We start from the raw sequence: 23,805 nt of genomic DNA, 5'->3' as shown, positions 1-23,805 counted from the left end.
AAATGTATTTCTATTTCATTTTGGAACACTATAATTACTGTTTAAAATAATTTGCGACCTACTACAAATACTATTTTTTTTTATTCATGTAGTAGAGATAGGTCGGTTCAATGGCTTCCATTCTGATTCTGTAGACGGTATAAATTCTGGAACAATATCTTCTCTATCTATTGATTCGTTTCCATCCTTTTCGTCATCCTCAAAAAAGTCGATTATAGGATGATAGTTATAATTTATTCTTTTACCGTTCAAAAGAATTTCTTCCCTTGTTAATTGATTTTGTTCATTGGGTCTTATAGAACTAATTAATGGTTTTGCTGTACTAAATCCGTATAACTTGGGTGATATTGTAACTTTTACATTTGTATTTAAGTTAGTTTTCCTTATATCACTTTGTTGATCTATGAAATCATCTTCATTGTCTATATTATCATCAGACAACGTACTGACTACAGAGGTTCCAGAGGATAACAAGTCATCGGAAGCTTCTGTTATTTTTTTTCTTAGCGGCCTGTAGTTTTGTCTTGAAATTCCTCTTTTGAATAAGTTGTCAGTGGTTTTGTACTTATTTGAAGAATCTTTAGAATAAGAAAATGAAGACAATCCAGGCGTAGGAGGTTCTAAGAAACTTGGTAATGTTGCTGTATTAAAACCAGACCCTCCAAGTGGATATCGACTTATTGAAGGTTTTCTTACATTTCTTACAGAACTAGGTTGATTTAATGAATCCGTGAAATATGCATTACCGTAAGAATCCTGCAGACCGTGTGATGGTACATTATTAAACTCATCGTCGTCATTTACTACATCCGAAAATAGAGGTCCTGGTATTGAATTTTGGTTTTCATTAAGCGGGGGAAAGGTATCAATGGGTTTATTAAAGGAGAAATTTGGTACTTTCGAAAGAGCTGGTTTATGTATTGTTGATTGGACAGCTTCGAATGCCTGATTGCCTTGTTCTGGGGATAAATCTTCGCCGGGAAAATGTTCGGAGGAAGTCTCGTGTATTCTATGACCTAGTGGCGGGAACGAAACGCTGTAACCTTCAATATGACAAGAACAACACGTTGGGACCTGCAAATAAAAAATCAAATACTTACTTACATTTCTTTTGAGTGATAAATATTGTGAGCCGTTGTTAAGATTGACAATGGTGTGGGGTGAAGAATATTACCTTGAATATGTCCATGTGTAAACCATTTTGTTGGTCCCAAGTCAAGAGTCTATGATAATTATAAACTTGCACACATTTTGATTTGAAGTTATCTGTCAGATATGTGCAAGATTCTTTTGGTTTTCTGAAATTAAAAATTGAGTCAGTAAATTTTAATACAAACATAATCGTGATTTCATGTAAATTTACTTTCGTAGTATGTAAATGCCACATCACATTTAAGTAGCCACAAGTAAGTAGTAGTTGCAGCTTCATTATCCAGTATCTGAACAGATTTTACTTACAGGCATTTTTCAAGTCGCAGTGTTTGTGTATGTTCTCCAGTATTGACGATAAACTTCCATTGGCCTGAAGTTGCGCGCGCCCGCTGAGGTCTCGCGTACTTTACGGTACTGGGGCACATGAAGCCAGCCTCGCCCGCGCTCGCGAAGTCTCTGTTAGCGGTGTCACCTCGCCTAAAACAATCATTATTGAAACTTAAAGAATATAATAATAAATATAAAGCAACACTCTATAATGTTTATTTAAACCTAAGCCTTTGAAATTAAAAAAAAATAGTCACAGTAAAAAATATTGTCACTCAACCATTTTATTAATATCTATATAGGATATATAGATATTAATAAAATGGTTATTAACACTTATGTTCATTTTGTATAGTATACCATACATACAACTCTATAGAAAGATACGATCCCTATAAAATAATTTTATATAAAATAATATTATTATATTTTTGCTTTTGCGTATTTTTTGCTTTTCTTCAAAAAAGAAATCTTGCCACAATAAGGGTTGAGAGACCATCGTCAAATCTTACTGACTCGATTTGTTACAGAAATTCGTATATGGTAAATACCTGTTTGAGACGAGGTAATGATCTGCGGTGTACTTGGCCTCTTGCGCTTGAGTTATGCCATCTACGGCGCCCTCACCCGGGTCTTTCACGTCAGCAAGTAACGCACCAGCTGCCTTATTACGCCGAATCGACTGAATTATAGCTTCCCTGGAAGTTGTAGAAAAGGGATTTTTATTATTATCTTAATAACGTTAATTTCAGAAAGCTACTATAAGAGATGTAAAGAATTACACTTACGTAGGATAATCATCATAGTGGAGACAGACGTTGTTTGTGAACATTTCGCATTTGCTCTCCGCTGTGACTGGCTTCCTGGAGGGGAACGGTCTTCTCCTACTCAGAGGCTCGACGGTAGTGCGGCGAGGTGGCGATTTGGGGGAGAATGTTGCACGTCGTATTACGTTCCCTGGAATAGTAAAATAGACAATGGTTTTTAAGGATTCGTAAGTGGAAAATTATGACCAAGATGTAATTTTATTTTGTGCCATAAAATTTCTTATTACTTTTCAATGTAAGCCTGACCTTCCATTGATAGCATGGACTATATTCAGAAATTTTACTCTGACTGCCTTTCATAGGAATCCTTTGTAATCGCGAAGTGGTATTTTATAAAATTTACATGTAGTTATTGTTTTTACATTACTAAAGGTATACAAAAAGAGCCATATAAGCAGCGTTTACCTTTCCTATCAATATATCTGTTAAGTGACCGTAGTTTTTCGGCGACAGGCAGTTCGTGCAGCGATTGGTTGGTGGAGTCCGCTGTAAGGTCGAGGGTGGCGTTGTCAGCGAGATTCATTGACCTGCTTCTAGCGAATGCCTGCCGACTTTGTTGCGTTGTTGATGATGTCGCGTTCTGGAAAATTCATGACAATTCGATTTTAGTAAAATTGAGATATAATAAATTATTTTATGTGCTTGAAGTTTTTTTAAATCCTTTGAAAGATCGAATTACAAGTCCTAGAAATTTTGGTGCTATGGCCTTAGAAAATAGTCTTTTAGAAACGACTTTGGAGTCGTTTTGAGTTTGGACTCAAGGCCTAAAAAATAAATTTGATGCTAAATATGGTATCAAGATGTCAAACATGTTTATTTCTATATTCATTATCCATAACAAGTTAAAATAGATCGTCACTATTAACAACTACGATGATATGGCTATTTGCCAGTAATCGGGTTTCCGCTTTCTCTCAATCATTACCGCTAACTATAACTCAAGTGCAAAACTAAGCCTGTTATATTTATTTTATTTCTTCTTTTGGAATCTTGTTACTCCATGCTAATTAAATATATCAAAATATTTTATGAAATAACATATTATAAAAAAAAATCAACAATAACAATTATCAGTAAAATTATTATTTTATTCGGACATTATAATGCACACTATTGTTCGTCCATGCGATTTATCTTCCAGGCAGTTCTTAGCAATTATTAATACTGTGAACTGCCTTATCCTTGGTATGGACTAGAGATTAAAGTCTCGAGAGTATACAAAACTTTTACCACGTTTCACTTTCCACCTCATTTGTTACGCGTTGCGTATCTTGACAAGCATGTGAGAACACATTTCATTAACACATCAGACACTTAGGAATCAATTGAACTTAGTTAATTAAATGCCCCTCGGTGGGGACGTATAGTGAGCTGATGATGATGAATTAAATATAGAGTAACATTTTTTCTATTGTTCTCAATATGTACAAGTAATGAGACTGAATGAGGATGGCTACAAAGGTAGAGGAAGACCACGAAAATATGGATGGATTGTGTGAAAGAGGATATGCATAGGAAGACGGTAGATTCAGATATGACTGATAGTGATGTATGGAGGCGTAGTACATACTGTTCCGACCCTCCGTAGGGGTAAGAGCAGGTTGATGATGATGTACAAGTGTATAAAATGAAATTACTTACATTATTATCTTCTTTCTTATTCACTAAAGTAACATTTGAATCGTCTTTAGTGTTTAGTGTTGAATTGTCTGTTGTTTTATCTTGTGTAGTATTTTTGGCTCCTAATTTATTAAATTTATTTGTAGTTTCACTTGTTTGAGGTCTGGTTCTTGTGTTTCGATTCTTGAAAGTCAATGGTGCTTTAGTTGTTTCTGTTTTTGGTTGAAATTCTTCAACGCCAGGATCGAATTCGTCGCTCTGTGATGTATCGTCAATGAATGAACGTCTGAGATATTCTGTTTGTGGCAATGTTAGTGGTAATTTTACATCTCTCTGCTCCTTGCCCGGTCTGATGGCGCGTCGTATCAGATTCGCCATGTCTAATAATATTGGCAGCATTAATTCTGTGGTAGAATTATTTTCGTTACCAAACATCGATCTCACCTGTAATAAACAAAAGGTTACGCTATTAAATTGATATAATATATTAAGTTGTTTTTGAATAATTAAATCGATAATTAAAATCGATATTGCTAAGAAATGGAATCTTAAAACACCATGTAGTACTTTGTGAATAGTAGTCCTACGAATACACAATAGTATAATTTAAAATTATATCATTCCCCAAAAATCTTTGTCAATGAAAGTTTTTTGTCACGGTCATGAGAAAAAGTCGTTTGTTATTAGATAAAGAGAGTTAAGGTCATGTTTATTGTTCTTGTTTTCTAAGGTCAAAACATCTAAGAATGAGTATGGCACTGACCTAAAGCGAATCGGAGCCACGATTATCTTTTTTAATGGACGCAGGTTCACAGAGAAAGTGGGATGATAATTTTAAGACAACTATGTTAAGTATAAACCAACTGTTTTCGAAATTTTATACTTTGTAGCCTGTATTATACGTACGTAGTACTGTAGATTGGGTGTGTGGAAAGATAAAGGGTAAACGATCACGGGGTCGATGACCTACGCGCTGGTCCGATCAAATGCAGGCTATATTGGGACTCAATATCACGACTGCCCTGAGACAAGCCAAAGACAGGATGGCGTGGAGGCAGCTGGTCAACGCATCCGTAAAGGCATATCAAGACAAGGACGATCTTCAGTAAAGATGAATACGAAGACGAAGTAGAAGTTTCGATCATAAAATATCATTATTTTTAAGTTATAGAAGTATTTAGTAACTATTAGCAGTTTACATATTTAACGACATTATGTAACCGAAACAAGTCTTTTTCACTGGCACTTTCATTGGCATTAAACACTTTCGATCTCTTTAATGTTCTAAATTTAAATATAATTCAAATGTAACTCTTTGAACATGTTTAAAACATTTAGCGAACTCAACCTGTATAGGCATAAAATAAACATTATTATCTCACTTATTTTATAAATGCGTATATTTGGATGGATGGATGTTTGATAGAAGGTATCTCCAGAAGTGATTAGGTAAGGTATCTCTATAGATTTCACTGAAATTTGGCATAGATATAAAACATAGTCTGTTTTGCTTATTGGTCTTACAACAATCACCAACTAATGTTTAAATTAAGTTTATTAATACAATATAGTAACAAGCAATAACAATTTCCGTACGTTATTTCCGTGTTTCACTTTAACTGGATTGAGATTTGATCTGGAGATGTGAGGAAACACGCTGAGCCGCCATACTTGAGCGGACGCCAACTATTCCTCTTACTTATTAATATTCAACCGTAAGACGCATTTCGATAAATGTAGGACGAAGACAGTCTAAGTTATAGGTATTGAATTTTGATAAAAATTTATTATTGAGTCTTGCAAATGTAAGAGTAGATTTTTATATAAAATCCGTAAAAAACTCCTTGAAGTAGGTAACGCATGCAATCATGGATGTCTATAGGCAGCGGTCACTTCGTTATTTCGTTGAAGTTGCCGATCGCTCGTTTACCGCCTTATGATATAAATAGTTCAGATTTATTGATCTTTTAATTATGTATTGCTTGTTAACTAATGTAAATTTAAAACTTATAAAAGTATTTAATTAAGAAAGTGTTCGTAATTTAATGAACAACAATCACTACAACTATGTTTTACATGATATGTACGTACTGTTATTTTGTTTATGGCTAGTGCACTCCTAGGCCCCGAGATACAGACTCAGCCTAGTTTGGGGTCTGCAAGATACTTCACTGTATATTACTCTAACGTGTTTTTGTGAAATCAATTTATTCTTATTCTTATGTTACTAGTATCAGCAATAATGTTAATTGATAAGTACAGACTCGCATGTTATGCGGTCTATTTGTCGTCTAGCTGAGTATGGAGACGCGTGAAAATGTACAGTGTGCAGAAAAAATGGCCCCGTTCCATCGACTCTCCAATGAAACCGCTGTTCTATTGAAAGCAGTTAATTCGATCTATTGGAATATGATTTTCGCTTTAACAATAGAATTATTTTCGATTTTCTCAGCGAACCTTTTGTTAGCAAGCAATTATAATTAGTTCGCTTTTTGTATCGAAAGGTTAAGCTTTTCGCAAGTGCTGTCACAATTGGCGTGTCACTTTTTTTAATTATTGTACTAAAAGCAATTAACTTAAATCTTACTAATATTATAAATGCGATGTTTTTTTGAAAGTATCTCCAAATTGCTGCATAATCTCGATGAAATTTGTCACAGATTTAGAACAAAGTCAGGAAGATCACGCAGACTACTAATTAAGCTTTTTTTAACACCACGCGGACTAAGTCGCGGACAACAGATAGTATAATATAAATAGTTAATACGATACCAATGTACTATACCAATTGTATTACAATCAGTCTTTAAATTAACATTTAAGTACGCAAAAGATATCATAAGGGAGCTTAAAACAATACATAGAGATAGAAATAAAAGCACCAACGATATTTTCTTTACGAAATAAAGTTTCGCGTACTAAATAATAAGGTTTTCAATTTACAGCGTAATAACTATGCGATTATCCGTCAAGTGGGAAAGTAAAAATTTTTTTGCAGTGGGAAATTTTTCTCTTGAATTGTGTGCATTTTTACTGGCGACCGTGTCATTATAACGATTCTATGTGTAAATAAATAGAAATGTTGCACCAGTACCGTTGTTTAAGCATGTCAATCGTAACGCCTTTAAACGAACTTTAAAAAAAATGGTTCTTGTCCGCTTTAATCTGTGAGGAATTAAAAAAAATATAGCCTATTTTACTCAGTAATAATGTAGCTTTTTAATGGCAAAAGAATTTATGAAATTAGCTCAGTTTTTAAATTTATTCGTTACATACAACAATGTTTTTTTCCTGTTTGTTAAATTAATATGGATTAATATAGTGTAATCAAGAAATTAAGTAATTAAAAAATGATTTTAAATAATGATTTTTTTTAACGGTCGACTTATATTTTGTGACATGAATGTTACCAGCCTGATCTTTCCAGCTTTCTTTATTCTCATATTATGAGTATATTCGTTTTGAAAGTTTGTCTTGGTTTACGTAACTGTTCGATTATCACCTCGTTATCGATATTATCGAGATTGCATCTGGAGAAATTCGGCAATATTTATACTGAATTGTAATAACTTAGATTTATTCAATGAAACATCAAGTTTTTATAACTTAAATTATTATAAACAAAGGCGTTATCTTTATTTTTTTTTTACGTTCATTAGCATAACCAATTTACAAGCCCCGGTGCTTTCCAATGGAGATACCGATGCCCTCCCAGTTACTTTGAGGATGGCTGTATTGAAGGTTTTAGTAAGAAACAATCCCCCATAGCACTATTTTTCTTCAAAATGGCAGGGTCTGTTCTTCCCAAGGGGGGAATCTTTTGAAAATTTTTCCTTGATAATATAGTGTGATTTGTAATTAATGATTTCGTATGGTGTTCAAATTTGTCATCTCCCTGTATCAAAGCTATACTGCAGTAGAATTTTACGTTTAGAACATAACAATCAAAACATCAGAAGATCAGATAAAAGTACCAGGGCTGCAGCCTTCGCAAAACAATTGACGATTGTAAACGGACGCAGATCTTGTCAGAAAGCTTTACAGTTTATTATTTTACTGTGTTTTTGTTTCAATTTATTCAAATGTTATCGTACATCTTGTTACGTTAGACTTCGTTATCTAGTGAACGAATGAAACGGAATTGTTGTAGAAGAAAAGTTTTATACCTAATAATTATTAGGCATAGGATAGGATTTCTCTAGTTAAATTTCTATTCAAATAAATAGAGATAACAATACGCCTTTACACGTTTTTTGGAAATGTAAATTCACTGTTTTAAAGAATTTAGCATATTTCTCATTGTTACGACTAGAAATATTGATAAGAAATTTGTGTATTGATAAAAATACCAAATCTATCATTTTTGTTGATATCTTTAATAAACTTTGTCACCAAAGAATTATGTAATCGATTTTTTTAACATGTAATATGTGTATTGTTAGAACTACGCGAATACCAAAATTCTGCGAGACCGAGTAAACCTGTTTGCTCCTAAATCACTTTCTACTACGCACTTTTTCCTATCTATGTGTAATATCATCATAGATATGGTAATCTGCTGTTAAAAATATTCGAGAACATTTTATAATATCAAACATTTCTATGCGATAAATTTAATTTTAAAGTACTCACAAAATTCATTGCACATTAATCCTTAAGATTATATAATGATTTACACCTGCACAATCCAAGTGTAGATTTAGTATGAGAAGTGTACAATAAGGGAATATTAAGGACCAATTGAAGACTATGTTTGGCACACTTAGTGTACTTAATTATTTATTTAATAGGCTTATTAACAACATACAAAGTTTTTTGTTCCTTTCTCGTTGTGTAAACGTATTTGTAAACAATAGGCATGAAACATTATATTTCTACTTGTACATTTCAAGATGAGAGTATAAAGGTATATACAATTGAAAATAAATTGCCAAGACTTACCTGTGAGAGATTGAGAGGCTCCCTTCCCGGTGGGATGCTGACTTGACTGGCGACCAACGACGCTAGTGCAACCCTTTGACTTCCCGACATTGCTCGAATAATAGGGAGAATTTGAGCGAATTTTCCAACATGATCTTTTCTCTCCAACGCTCGTAAAACCGCATCTCTAATTATGCTCTCCTTATTTCTTGAATTCTGGTAATTATATGTTTTATATAAACTCTTTCTTGTTGTCGCTTCGAAGAAATTATCGACATCTAATTTGGCCAGATCTTCTTCCAAAGAATCCAAGTTGTACTGTGGTCGATGAGAGTTAATCACTCCAGACGGTTTTATAATTCGAACTGGTGGTGTAACGAACGTATGGTAGCTTCTAGACTCCTGTGCTATCATGACTTCATGAGGATCTGAAGACTCTAAATCATCATGTACCCGCACAGCTGAAGTTACAGCTAAAATAAAAACTATTCTAGATATATAAGCCATTGTTTTTTGATTAAAAAAAACTAACTTTAGTATAACATAATTAAATTATAAAAAGATAAAATAATAGCACACCACTCAAAATTCACTTATCATTTTCAAACTAAAAGTAAGTTAAACTCGTTGATGTCTTTTGTACCGAGATGCGCGCGCGCCGGTTCCGAGTCTAACGTGGAATGAACGCATGTCGCTGTATCCACAAACTCTCGGTATCCACAGGTGTCAGATTATGCCGGAACTTACAACTTTCACTCATATAGGGTCAAAATAATACAAAGACCTATTGGTTCTTCTGCATGGTCATCGTCTTATCAATGCCTATTGACATTACGTAAACAAAAGTCATAGTAAAGTTCAACAATCATCTTAAGGTCAACGAAATACATTGGATAATGAACTCTATTTATATGGAGATAAAGAATGATTTATTTAAAAAAAAAACATCGAACTCTCTTTACGATGCTTTCACACTTGATAGGATTATAACGTTGTTACCAAGTTTCGATGATGACAATGACTATTTTTACCTCGTGTTTTATAACTAAAGTGAATCATAAATCATCGTAATAAGGTTTAAAATACTTCATTCTTAGCAATTTTTTGTATAATAGTATTTATTAGTATTTGAATCGTCATGATTGACTATTACTAAAAAAGATTCGTGTTTTAGCACAATATGTTTTGGGATATTGTGTTATCTAACAATAATTATTCATTAGTTACAGTTGAGATTGAATGACGTAATTTATTTTTGTTACGTGATATAGCTGTCGCTCGCGACTTCGTCCGTGCAGAATTAAAAACAGTCTAGTGATAAATATGTCACGTGGGGTTAGCGTAGAGTATTTTCTTTCTGTGCATCGTCTCCTCCATCGATTACAGGTAGGCAACGCATACGCAATTGCGTATGTCTATGGGCAACGGTCACTTCGCTATTTCAGCGATTGCAGGTGGCCGCTCGCTCGTTTGCCACCTTATGATATATATAAAAAAAGTCCCAACAGTAAAAGAATTTTTCACATTGATTCAGTAGCTTCGGAGCCTTTTCAATGCAAACAAACAAACAAATCTTTCCTCTTTATAATATTAGTAGACATAGATACGGACAGGTCGACAGGTCGACGCAGCGTGGGCAGGCCTTCCGCAAGACGGACCGATAACCTGGTCAAGATTGCGAGAGCATCCTGGATGCAGGTAGCACAGGACCGGTCACCGTGGCGATCTTTGGAGGCCTATGCCCAGCTGTGGGCGACTCATGGCTGACAAGAAGAAGCTATAGATATTTTTTTTCAAATTTACTGCAAAGAATTAAATTTTAAAATAAGAACTTTTACTGTTCAAATAAATAATTAAGTATTATTTCTGATTTATTGTGATCTCCTTTAGGTTTACCAATGATAAAGAACAATTTTGTTCTCTGGTTTTATTTACAAATATAGGTCAACCCATTTAAAAATGAGAAAAATTTAAAAAGATGACATAACATGAGGTCAAATGCTACGTCGATATTTTACGATACGGTTCCTGTATCCGAAAAAAAAATTTTGAAGAATAACTTAATTTCTTTTCTAAATATACTAATTATAATATTTCTTAAATGTTTCAAAACTCACTCTCTAATATATTTTTTTTATAAGAGAAGGGGCAAACGAGCGGGAACACCGAGGTGATCAACGACACCCATGGACATCTGCAACACCAGAGGAACTGTAGATGCGTTGCCGGCCTTTAAGGAAATGGTATGCTCGCTATATTAGGTTTTAAAACAACTAAAATAACACACTCACGCCTATAACCCTTAGAGGGCAGATACGAGTAAGATATTACGGATTCCCATTTGGCGTGTTATTATCAACACTGTCTCGCCGATTAAACATTCATAAATCAACATAGATAAGGTTTTGTTTGAGGTAAAATAATACACAAATTTAAGTTCACAAACTCCTTATAATTATAATAAAATAAATCTTTCAATCTTACCCAATTAATCAGATTTTGTAACAATCCAATAGTAATCATACAATTTTAGAGACTAGAAAGTAATGTTGAACTGAGATTTAAAGAGAATTAATATAAACAAATACAGATATAACACGTTGCTAAAATATCATCCGATTTTCACAAACAAATCCGGGATAATACTATATATTTAGCACCATTACAATCCAACATAATATATCTTTGATTTGGAATAACAATATAATTTCAACATTTACATATATTTTATCAAAATGTGTAACTATATACTAGTCGTAAACTAAAATTAGTTAGTGATTTAATAACATTTTTATATGTGAAATGAATAAAAAACACAAATGCAGTGCATCTGTACAAAAATACGTTAATACACTTTTATAAAATATGTATCACTTGATACTTCCCATATCATACAAAATAACACAATTACACAATTTATTTACAATAACTATTCTGTCTACATTAATCATGTGACACACTAAAGAATACTGTTATAAATTAACAATTATATACAATTTATTCGTACAAATCTTAAGTCATAGATTCGATTGAAATCGAAGGCTTTAGTAAATTGTCATGATCACGCAAATATACCAATTATCAAAACTTGTTTCTATCACTGTTAAATAAACATTCGAAATACGAATTCAGAAAATTGTTAACCGATGAAACAATTTTAAATTTTTCAAATTTCGAATGAACACGGTCTCAAGCTAAGACCATAGAGAAAACTTTGCTTTTTATAAAACTCAATATCGTTTTCTTATGTTCATATGTCGCATTCGAATTCTGATACTCTTTTGTTCCGACCGTCGGGATTTAATTGAAAATGATTTTCCCTCGTACCACTAACACGAGGGAAACCGTTAAAGCTGTTCCTACTGACTAATGGATTTTCCCGTTCTCTTTCCCTATGAAAACTCGACGTTGATAACTTTCCATCTTTGCGTTCAGCGAAATTCGGATCGTTAAAATTTTGATCGGTGAAATTTCTTTCGGGGAAATTCTTTTCTGGAAATTTCCTCTCATTGAATTCCCCTTCTGGAAAATTTCTTTCGTTGAAAGGCGCGTCTCGGATTCCGAAACCGCCCATTCTCGGTGTCCCGATGCCGAATTTGTTTCTTATTTCTTCGTCGCGAAGATTGAACGCTCTATTGTCGAATTTTGCAGGACCGGGAACCAATCTGAAAAAGTGTATTAAAACCATTTATATTTCATCAAAAGAAATCAAAACCTCGGCCATTATTTGAATGTGAAGTACTACTACTGAAAGACATTACGAATTGCTGTACTGAGTTGGAACGGTACATTTCTCCTTCCATTTGGTTTCTCAATACTATAGTTAATAAGTATATTTATGATTTTCGTGTGGTCTAAATTAATTTTATATTTATTAGTACTTATCGATTAGACAATTTTTGCAGTGTGGTTACAGGTTCACAGTTCACGTTTACTGTACAACATTACTTACTCTCTAAAACATCTCCTTTCTCTATCATATTCTGCGGAAAGACCGTCTTCATCATTAATAATCGCTGACGGATCACTGTAAACAGAAGACTCTTGGTAGAAAGAGTCCAAGTCTACGTAGTTGCCTTCAGAAGGTTCGTTATCCAGTAGTTCAGCTAACTGCGCCTTGAGGGACGCGAAGGTGGGTCTCTGCGATGGGTCGGCGTGCCAGCAGGAGTGCATGGCGCGGTACAACTGCGGCTTGCAGTGTGGCGGCCGCTCCAGCCGGTAGCCTTCAGTAACTGCTGTCAATACTTCTCTCCCCGACATTGCTGCGTAGGGCGTTGACCCTGGAAAATTAATGATATTAGTCATTATATTCAAGGTGTTGTTAAGATGTAAATTTTAAAACGCAAAAACAATAACGTAATTAACACAGGCGATAACTGATTGATGCGAAGCCTCTAGTAATTACCTAAAGTGACGATCTCCCAGAGAAGTATACCAAAGGCCCAGACATCAGTCTGGTGGTTGTATACATTGTAGAGTAGAGCCTCGGGCGCCATCCAACGCACGGGCAGCGCGCCGCGAGCTGTCCGCGCTCCGCCGCCCGCACACCGAGACATGCCGAAGTCGGCAATTTTACACAGCTTGTTGTGGTCCACAAGTACATTGCGGGCTGCTAGATCACGATGGACAATCTGCAATACATACATGAACATAGTAAATTATAAGCGATTTATAAAGTGGTCCTTGCGAAAACCCAAGTGTTCACGAAATACGAGGAATATACGATTGCAAAAAATAAAGTTCAAGATATGTATACTAAATTTTGACTCACCCCTTTAGAGGCGATGTAGTCCATGCCGCGGGCTACGCAGTACGCGAAGACGGTTAGGTCGCGCGAAGCTAGTGCGCCGCCACCGCCGAATCGGTCGGGCCGCGAACGTCGCGCGCGCAGGTACGTCAGTAGCTTGCCGCACATCACGTACTCCATTATCAGCAAGTAAGGCTCTATCGTAAGATTTATAATAAAGATCAAAGGATTAACACATATTTTTGACGATGGCTACTTTTAAAAAGTCAAATAAAATTACAAACCTTGTTCTGTACAACAAGCTAACAATGTTACCACATTCGGATGTGTTCCAATCTTCTGCATAATATAGATTTCATGAAGTAATTCTTGTTTTTCCTTTTGTGACGCTGCTTCCTTTATTGTCTTTACTGCTACCAGTCGCGTTAATCCATCGTGACCGTTCAAGTCATCGGCTTCCGCTTTCCAGACCTTGAATTAAATAATTACAATTATTGACTCAACATAAAAGTGTGTAAATTAATAAATAACCTCAATAAAGTAAAATGGGGTCACACCTGCCCGAAGTTTCCTTCGCCGAGCAACGTTTGCAACCTAAGTTTATTTCTGGGAAATTCCCATTTTTGGTCGGGTTTGCTAGGAGTAGGGAGAGGTGGACGGGCAACCGGTGTTATTGGCGACTCTTTCTTGATCTCGCCATCTTCGAAATATCCTTCGTACTCCGTGTCAATTTCTTTTATCTTTTTATTCAAAAAGTTTCGTAATAAGAAAGCTATGACGGCTGCTACGGGAAGAAATCCGAGACCCGCTAAAACATAGGACGCTGTGTATACTTTCTCCGCTTCTATAACAACTTCTTCGTTTCGTGACTCATTTTCGTTTTCATTTAATGTCGTGTTTATCAATGTTCTGTTATTTGTAGTTTTAGGCAAAGTTTTTGGAAGTACTGTCTCTGTAGCCTTAAATTCAGAAGATATTTCAATGTTCGGTTTGGATGTAGTTTCTACATCGCGTGAAGTTGTAGTTATTGGTGGTAATATTGTTGGAAGATGAGACACTGTTATAAGGGGCTCATCATTTATTGTCACAGGTGCTAAAGTTGTAGTTGTAGTCGTAGTTGTTGTTGTGGTTGTTGGTCTTCGTCTTCGTAGAACATTTTTGGGTTTAACCGTACTAGGAAAATCTGGTAGATTTGATACAGTACTAGTTTCTTCTTTATTTTCTAGAATTTTAGTAGTCAAGTCAAATATTAAGGGATTTTGATTCAAGGATACGCCTTGGTTGACTCCATTTAACGTACTTTCAGTTGTAGTTGTTCTTATCCTTATTCTGCGTCTTAAGGGTTTACTTGTTGGAGGAGGTCCAGTTGTACTGATTACTTCTGTTACATTTTCAGTTACATTAGATAAAATAGGTTCTTGAATTGTAATATTATCTTTGGCATTTGGTAAAGGAATAATTGTATCGTTTTCAAATTCCTTAATGCCATCGGTTTTGTTCTGACCTTTCATTGATGATGTTATAGAAACTGACGTGACAACTGCAGTGTAAACAGTTGTTGAAGATTTTTCAGTCGTGGTGTTTGTGATTTGCACTGCTTCGGTACTTGTTGTTACTTTCGATGGACGCCTTCTAAGATTGAAATAATTTCTCGTAAAGTTTCTCGGAGTTGGAGCTGTTGTAGTTCCTTTTATCGAACTCGTATTATTTTTTGTTTCATCCTTCATCGTATTATTAGAAATATTTGTTCCGTTATCAATGGAGCTTGGGGTGACATTTTCTAATATCGGTTCAGTGACATTTAATTCATCTGTGTTTATAGGTTTAATCGTCGTTTGTGTTGTACTGGAGTATTTTCTATATGCATTGACTAATCCAACAGGTCGAGCTGGAGCAGGTCCTTTAACGGTATTCCGTATTTTATTTTTTTCAATAACATTTTTAACTACTGACACGTCCATATCTTCGTTGATTTCATCTTCCCCTGCGTTTATATTCTTATACCTTTCGGTTGCAGAATATCTGGAATTAAATTTTCGTTTTTCGGGAGGAGGAACTATAAAATTTACTGATTTTGTTGATGCCGACAAAGATGGGGAATTAGTAAGATTATCACTGATGACAGATCCTCCTAATTTTTGACCAAAGAATATGAATGGTGCCATTTCCTCATCATTTAATTCTGATTCTAGCGGTCTAAAGTGGTTGTAAAGTGCATCAGATATAAATAAAGTTTGGTTGTTTTTATCTTTTTCAGTATCATTTTTGATAGTACTATTATTTTGAGTGTCTGTACTATTCACAATTATATTTGTTTCAGGTTTTTCTTCAGCTTTAATTTGTTGCGCAATGCTTAGCGTCGTAGTACTCGTGGAACTATCCGGTGTTGATATTGAGGACTCCAGAATCGGAACAATGTTTTCTTTACCTTTGCTAGATGTCCCGCCATCAGTTATGCTGTTGGGGCTCTGAGTCACGTTTTCAGTATCTGAGTAATTAAGCAAGTATAAGCCATGATTTGACTCATCGACCTGAAATTCTTCGTCAGGATCCAAATCATCCTTTTCTGAACCTTCTATTTTATCAGGTGGAACATAAACTATACTGCTTTGTGTAGTCGATATGGAAATTAAAATTGTTTTATTTATATTGAACAAATCTTTTCTTCTATTATTTATGAATCCAGCTCTATTTTTGCTATCTTGGTAAATTCTGGGGATGAACAAATGCCGGATTTCGTGTGGTTTTACATCTTGTCGTATTTCCCTTGCGCCGTCGGTAGCAACTAATCTTAACGATGGAGATACTTCGTTACTCGAGTTGTCGAATGTTATCCTTTTCACAATAGAACTGTTCGAGTCGCGAATTTCCAGCTGAGCAAAGGTTGTATTCCCCCTGAAAAGTAAAAGCGTAATTATTAATGGATGTTTCCATGTAAACAAAAAATTGGAATTAAAATAAATTAAAAAGTAAACTTCTCATTGTTACATAATCAATACTTACTTGTGGGGTTTGTGTGCCAATGACGCTAAGGTATTGATGTGTGTTGTCAATCTTCCGCCCAGCAGCTGGCGCCGCCTGGCGGCAAGAAGTGACAACAGCTGCGAATCCCTTGTCGTATTAGCACTGCTTTGAGTCGTTGTCTTCCTCGCACTCCCTGAAACGAAAAAATATACAAAATATTATATAAAGCCCAATGAAATCGATGTTTTAATAGAAAAATCATTCGATAATGTCAAGATTAATAGTTTTTACCAAAAATCTAAAGTAGAGTAACAATAAAAATTTTGCACCAAACAATATATTCCTATCATTACTGTATCCAATGTTCACCAACATCATTCGGCGCAGTTTATTTATAAAAACTACTTCGCTAATGTTCATTCACAGGCCATCATTAGCCGAGCTACCGACCTAGTGAAGTCCATTAGCGACAGATTGCATGACAATGGAAATAATTGTATACAATCAAGATCTAGCCGGCCATCCTTCATCCTTCACCTACAAACTACCGCGCTCACAATAGATTTGAAGCACGATATCATTCCTATAGCTGTAGCCTTGACACATGAATTGTGAAAGTTAGATGCGACCATCCGCTGTTTTTGGCCAGAAGTACGAATTCTTTTGTAGCCTTTATTCTGTACCCCGAGACTCCGTTTACGCGGAATAAAAAAAAATACTTGATAAGTAGCCCTTGTGTTCTTCCAAACTATGTTCTACATATACGCCAAATTTCAGAGAGATCCGTTGAGTCGTTCTGGATATACCTTCAAACAAACATCCATCCATCCATCTAAACATTAGCATTTATAATATTAGTAAGAAGTAAAATTAATAGAGTGTTTACAGATATAAATACTATCAGCATTATAGTTTAGTTTAAAACAAACTTCTATTTATTTTTAAATCATGTAAAGAAAATTAGCACTGGACGTTATTTACGTATGAATGGAGTGTCGTCCAAGAGAAATAAGAGTAATTTCTGTAACGAATCAAATAATTTTCTTAACCATACTATACAATGTAATTCTCAGAATTAAAATTAAGTACTAATATTACAATTTCGTAACATTCAACAAACCAGATCGTTAACCACTTACCATCTGGTATAAAATTGCATAACATTCCTTTATAATTGGTTTATTATAAGATAAATAATTTAAATTCCACATGAAATATCTAACTGAAAACAATCTTTTCAAAACCATATTTTAATATTTAGAGTATTAAGAATGAAATTATTAAAAAAATGCATGTTCCATTTTCAAATTTTGAATAATCGTTGTTACATGTTCTAACATCAAAAACATAATGTTCTTTTCATTTCTTATACTGGTCACTTTGTTCATCATTCTAATATCTATATAAAAAAGAAAGTCGTGTTAGTTACACTATTTATAACTCAAGAACGGCTTTACCGGTATGACTGAAAATTGGTGAGGAGGTAGCTTAGAGCCAGGAGACGGACATAGGATACTATTTAGTCATTTCTTTTCGAATTTATGCCTTGAAGAACTGATTTTTATTTAACTTACTTATACTACAAATGCGAATATTTAGATGGCTATGAGGTTGGGTTTTTGAAGATATCTCTAGAATGGCTGGACGGATCTCGATTAAATTAGGCAGACGTATAGAACATAGTCTGAAAGAACACATAGGCTACACTAATTAAGTTTTTTATATATCCACGCGGACGGAGTCGCAAGCGACAGTTAGTATTATAATATATTTATATAAATTTTAAAGTCAAAGTAAAACGTCATGTAAACAATATGACGTTATTTCAAACGGGTTACGTTAGGAATTATTTTTCGTTTAAAACAAAACTTCTTTGTTATCAACATTAATACTTGATTAGTGAAATGATTAAAACCTACTTGCACCGCGTCACCAATTAACAGAGCGTGTTGCGTGTACGTTTCACCGCATACCAGTTGCGACTTTTTTAACTTATTTTCTTGTCTTCATTGTATTTAATTCTTGAAATTGGATTAAGTAACTTAACGTTGCGAATATTCTACGTATATTTTACAATAACAGTTGTATTTTTTTTAATTCATTACGCTTGTTATTCGAGCTCATTGTTTTAAATATAATTTAAATATTAATTATGATTTTATTAATAATTTATATTTACAAATTAGTCTTCATTATTCTATGGAGAACTGTGAAGGTTGACTGTTCCCACAGTCTTATTATGTTAATCCTAATTGGAATATTGAACTCAAACAAGATTGATTACAATAAACATTATTAAAGTTTTTTTTTAAATAAAGTTTGTTTGTAAATTATAGAAATAAAATCATAAATTAAAAAGGACAGCCCTGACCGTTTTCCAAATATTACAATTCATATTTAAAAAAAAAACTTTTTGTATTGAATAATATATACCTACACAATTTTTTTCTTTTTTTTTACATATTAGCAAATTTTTTTGTAAATTTATTAATATTTCTTTTACCATTCCAACTAAGCTCTAAGCTTGTGCTAGGATATGGTTTACGACAATAGTCGCATGGCGGGATTCGAACCCCCGACCTCGTGATCGGAAATCCGTACCCTTAACCATTAGGCTATTGACGCTTGACACAATATTTAATATTGAATATGTATTCAATTGGACCGATGACCTGGTCAAGGTTGCGGGAGCGTCCTGGATGCAGGTAGCACAGGACCTATCATCGTGGCGATCTTTGGGGGAGACCTATGCCCTGCAGTGGGCGACTCAGGGCTGATAAGAAGAAGAAGATGTATTCAATTGAATAAATTATATTTGTGCTGTATTTTTTAAATGCACTTTGTTTTATTTACTTATAAACTATTATATAAGCATATTTACTCTTTAGATAAAATTACATAACTAACTTCCACACTCAGAGCTTAATGACCACCAACTGTGTGCCTTAATGTAGATCTAGTAATCTTAATAGAACTTAGATTACTGTTAAGCTATTAACAGTATGGTAGAGACATTTATTAATCCAATTTTTTAACAATTTTTCTTTATAACCCTGTCCTTTTAATATGGAATAAACCACGGCAATAGTATTGCGATTGTAAGGTAAAGTGATAGTTGAGTTCATTGACCCATCTGTCTCACGTTCACTTCGTCCATGCTGAGAACAAATTCCTCTCTTTATTGAGATATTTGTGAATGTCTTGTTAACGGCGTACCACGATTTACTGTTTGTGTTTCCAAAGTGTAAGATTTCGTTATCTAGTAGTAACCCTATAGCAACTTAAGTCTGTAAATATTTTATTTACGAGAGATGTCACCTCGTATCGAGTCGAGGACGTTTGTTTTTTTTTTAACTTGGATGTTATTTGACGCTCATCATACAATGAAATAGAAACCTGGTCACAACAATATACATACGCGCTTAATTATGTCTGTCATGGAGACATTTTTCTGTTCAATATTGGATCAGAAATGAGAAGGATATTAAATTCTTTGACTATACTCCTTTTGTTACAACGTGAATGAAAAATTAAGTAAAAATGACAACTTAATTTACGTAAGTATATTAAAAAGTTATTATTAAAATTTACAATAATGTTAACTTTCATTGTTCATTCAGTTAACATAGTTTAACGTAAAACATAAGTCAAGGGCTATTTTGATAAGAATCAGACGAATGCAGTATTAAAAAAGGTATTCGCGTATTGAAAAATTTAAGCACTTCTGTGCATAATCACCTAAATACATGAACATCTAGCGCCCAAGTTTGCATACCGATATATACGTCTGGCAATTTTGCATTATACTTGCATTCAAAAAGGGAGACGCAAAAAAACACACCCTCTCTCATTATGGATATATCTTCATACAAAACCGAGCTTGCGTAAGACTGACTTTGTGATTATTATTTCTTGGGCCAGATGTTTTGATCTCAACCCTTTGTAGTTAATGGCAAAATAAACTAAAATTAAAATGCCTTTATTTTACTGTACTCGCCGAAGGTTTCTAAGACCAAAACCTTTATATAAAATATAGCGTCATCCTTGTCGTTATCGTTGACGAAACAGAGAAAATAATTTGTTTCAAACGGGAGTTTTGGGCTCAAAAACCCACGGTGAGCCGTTAATCATCAATTGGTCACTAAGGGCGAAATGGTGCGTTATTAAGAAACATCCAAACCATGTTATTTTACCATTAAGGTAAATTCGAATACGAATTATTTAAAAAATGTTTTATATAATTTCTGGAATCTTTTTTTGCACTCATGTTAAAAATAAACGTAGTAATTTTAAACGTTGAAAAGCATCGTACATATAAAAGGAAAACTCAAATAACGTTTCGTAAGAGCTTTTTTTCTAAGCTTTTAAACACGCAATTGCAATGTCATGAACCTTTTCATATTCCCACAGTGTAAGCTTCGTAGTTTTCCACAATGCAACAAAAAAACCGCTTCGCAATTACACGGTATTACAAAAATTATACATTGTATGCGACATCGGTTTCGAGTACCACGTTTATTGTTTAAAACAAGCAATTTAATTACAGTCAAACCGCGATAACGAGAGTCTAAGAGGCCACAATATTTTACTCGCTTATAGAGGTTTTTTCTAACTCGAGATTTTCGATTATGCCCGGGACCGGACAATGACTCTCACTTATAGAGGGTTCTCGCTTATCCAAGTTCCACTGTAATTACAAATGCTTATAACAGCTTTAGATGTTTTTATTATTAATTATTATTTTAACTAAATAAAAATATTAACTCCTGCGTCATAGCATATTCTACTCTTTGGAATAACATTAATATAATATGATTAGCGCGCAATAGAGAGGTGATGACGATGGAAGAGACTAGGGGAAGCCTATGTCGAGGGACAACCTGACACGCTGATGCTGGGAAATAGATTGTACATACATATAACATACGTTAATTATGTATTATATTATAAGAAAATAAGTTTTTCAATATTGTAATATTAAGTTTATTATTGTCAGTGAATAAAGGCTTTGTCTATCTATCTATCTATATATCTATCTATCTATTAAAATATCGAGTATCTATTAAAATAAGTAATTATGAATCGTTGCAAATATTTTAATTGGATTATTCGTACTGAGAGTCCGTACTCAGAAGTGAAATCAGTTAAATTGTAATTTATTTTGGTCAAATTACTTTTAATCAAACTTCTCAGATTGGTTACTAGAAGCATCTGTGAGTACAATTTTTGCATACTAAAAATAATTTCATGTTAACAACTGCTTTATAAGATTCAAAGTATTCTTTCTGATGTCTCCCATTTATTTTGTTCTCGTGTTCATTCCCCACAAGTAATCCACCAATGAGTCAGGCAGTCAGGGAGTGAATGGCGTCTTGTGTAGTGCGGTGCTACGGAGCTATACCGCACTTTCAATAGTACTGGCTCGGCCGGACCGTTACATTAGGGAAGGGATGTATGGGAATGTTATTTTTATCGATCCTTAAAAGACTTGATTATCGATATCGATAGATCATAAAAATTGTAATGTCGCACTAGGAGTCGTTGAGTGATCTTTAATAAATTATTCAAAATTTTGTATGAATGATATCTACAGTTAAGCATTTCTGGTGGTCGTAAAGGCAAGTTATTTTCTTAAGTTTTGAATCCATGTCCTTTTGAAAATTTAAGCATCTCTCTTTACGTATTTTCTTCATTTACCCCACAATTTGCTTCCGAATTTCACTTTTGTGACTGCGCTTTGCAAATTTAAAAAAAAATTGTCGATAAAAACATCGACAAATACCATCCCTTATAGAACACCTGCAATCTCTATTTCAGCGTGCAGTGACCGACAACGGGGCCGCGTTCAGTGTTACAACACGAACTCACACACGCGCACACGTACAAACACATGCATACATACAAACAGACACGTAATAACAGACAAGAACCATCCGGTGTGTACAGTAGACTTAAAACCAGGATGTTAGAAAATAGAGGACATAACTAATGATATAAAATTTGCTTTTAAACATAATAACAAATTAAATACTTGAATAAATCACACAGGATGTAATTAAAAACATACGTATTTTATTATAAAATTATTATAATGTCGAGTTCCATTACGACTTAATAACTAAGTGTCCCTGTATACAACAGCCCTTACTTATAGATACATCAGCTGTCGCCCGCGAATCCGGACGCGCGAAACGAATAAAAACCATAATAAGTAGCGTACGTTTCTTCCAGGCTACATTCTACAATTATGCCAAATTTCAACGAAATCCATGCAGCCGTAAAGATACCTACAAACAAGGATCCTTCCGTACAAAAAATCACATTTATCCTACTAGATGATTTGACACAATTCACGTCAATATATTATTGAGAAGGACTAGTTGGAATAGCTTATATTATGTTGTAGTTAATATAGTTGTACCAACCTTAATTATTTTTTAATAACATTTAACTTAATATTACTTATTATTGTTATACTTCTTTACTGTGGCTGCAATTGGCAAGTATAAAGTTATCAAAGATTCCTGTTGTGGGTCAAATCCGGGAGAAACCCGAATAAAGCCATGTCTTAATATGGAAGAAGCATTGGTTATGCAGTCCGCATAGACTATGCTTGCAACATGCGTGACTTAATGTGAAGAAGTTATTAAATTAGTCATAATAGTATACTTTAGGAAATAGAAATGTTACCTGTTTATGCTGTTTTGCAATATTGCTATAAAATTAAGTAAATGTATGAAGTAACCAATCGTAAATTTGGATAGATGGATGGATATAGATATTTGATACTTCGTATTACAAGAACGGCTGAACGAATCTGAAATATGAAATAATGCTTAGGCTATAACTCAGTTTTTTTTTTTTAATTCTACTTGTACAAAAGTGAAAGAGAGGTGTGTCAGGTTCGCACCAAATAGGTCCGTGGTCTTTGGATTACGTGCGTGAGTTATGTTCTCGTTTGAATTAACGGTACTGGTTTTAAATTTAACGTTCACAAAATCTTAATTAAATCTGTGGGTTGCAGATTCCAAGATGTAATTTGACGAATGTTTTTGTAAACTCCTATGTTTTATTCTGTTTTTTTTTTGGAATTCATAGACTATATCTTTTAGTTTTTGTTTTTATATAAAGTTCGTGGTACAATAAATGAAGTTCGTAAATGCGATTGCTATGCGCTGGGTGGGCAGGTGATTTACATTCTTGAAATGTTGCGTTGCTGTGACCTCATCTGTTTACCCTTTAATGGTC

General features: G+C 34.2%; 2 protein-coding genes across 2 annotated transcripts in view; both read right to left on the bottom strand.

Annotated features, from left to right (window-relative positions):
• Nucleotides 1–84: 84 nt before the first annotated feature.
• NT1 (Neurotrophin 1) lies at nucleotides 85–9,353 on the bottom strand. Its single transcript, XM_013322147.1, has 8 exons — nucleotides 8,868–9,353; nucleotides 3,948–4,370; nucleotides 2,712–2,886; nucleotides 2,268–2,436; nucleotides 2,031–2,177; nucleotides 1,459–1,629; nucleotides 1,175–1,298; nucleotides 85–1,074 (listed from the first exon to the last, which is right to left on the bottom strand). Exons 1-8 carry the CDS (start codon nucleotides 9,351–9,353, stop codon nucleotides 85–87), a joined length of 2,685 nt encoding a protein of 894 aa, XP_013177601.1.
• A 1,966-nt stretch (nucleotides 9,354–11,319) lies between these two features.
• The window catches only part of LOC106125379 (probable serine/threonine-protein kinase ndrC), a 76,126-nt gene continuing 63,640 nt past the window's right edge, over nucleotides 11,320–23,805 (bottom strand). The window contains exons 2-8 of the mRNA XM_013322557.1: nucleotides 16,597–16,750; nucleotides 14,151–16,488; nucleotides 13,878–14,064; nucleotides 13,618–13,790; nucleotides 13,252–13,477; nucleotides 12,799–13,126; nucleotides 11,320–12,511 (exon numbers count right to left, since the gene is read on the bottom strand). Coding sequence (XP_013178011.1) covers nucleotides 12,097–12,511; nucleotides 12,799–13,126; nucleotides 13,252–13,477; nucleotides 13,618–13,790; nucleotides 13,878–14,064; nucleotides 14,151–16,488; nucleotides 16,597–16,750 — 3,821 coding nt within the window. The 3' untranslated portion in view covers nucleotides 11,320–12,096. The remainder of the gene's footprint in view (nucleotides 12,512–12,798; nucleotides 13,127–13,251; nucleotides 13,478–13,617; nucleotides 13,791–13,877; nucleotides 14,065–14,150; nucleotides 16,489–16,596; nucleotides 16,751–23,805) is intronic.

The sequence above is a fragment of the Papilio xuthus genome, unplaced genomic scaffold (assembly GCF_000836235.2).
Source record: "Papilio xuthus unplaced genomic scaffold, Pxut_1.1 DF825928.1, whole genome shotgun sequence".
In the NCBI taxonomy this organism is placed as follows: Eukaryota; Metazoa; Arthropoda; class Insecta; order Lepidoptera; family Papilionidae; genus Papilio; species Papilio xuthus.
The sequence above is the reverse complement of the archived record's forward strand: the minus strand, read 5'-3'. Positions and strand labels throughout refer to the sequence as shown.

Excerpts from the sequence above, each read along its gene's own strand:
- NT1 (XM_013322147.1), bottom strand. The coding sequence starts at position 9,353 with ATGGCTTATATATCTAGAATAGTTTTTATTTTAGCTGTAACTTCAGCT. Across the intron at positions 2,437-2,711 it reads CAGATATATTGATAGGAAAG|GGAACGTAATACGACGTGCA; the intron begins GTAAACGCTGCT and ends TTACTATTCCAG. Across the intron at positions 2,178-2,267 it reads CACTATGATGATTATCCTAC|GGAAGCTATAATTCAGTCGA; the intron begins GTAAGTGTAATT and ends TACAACTTCCAG.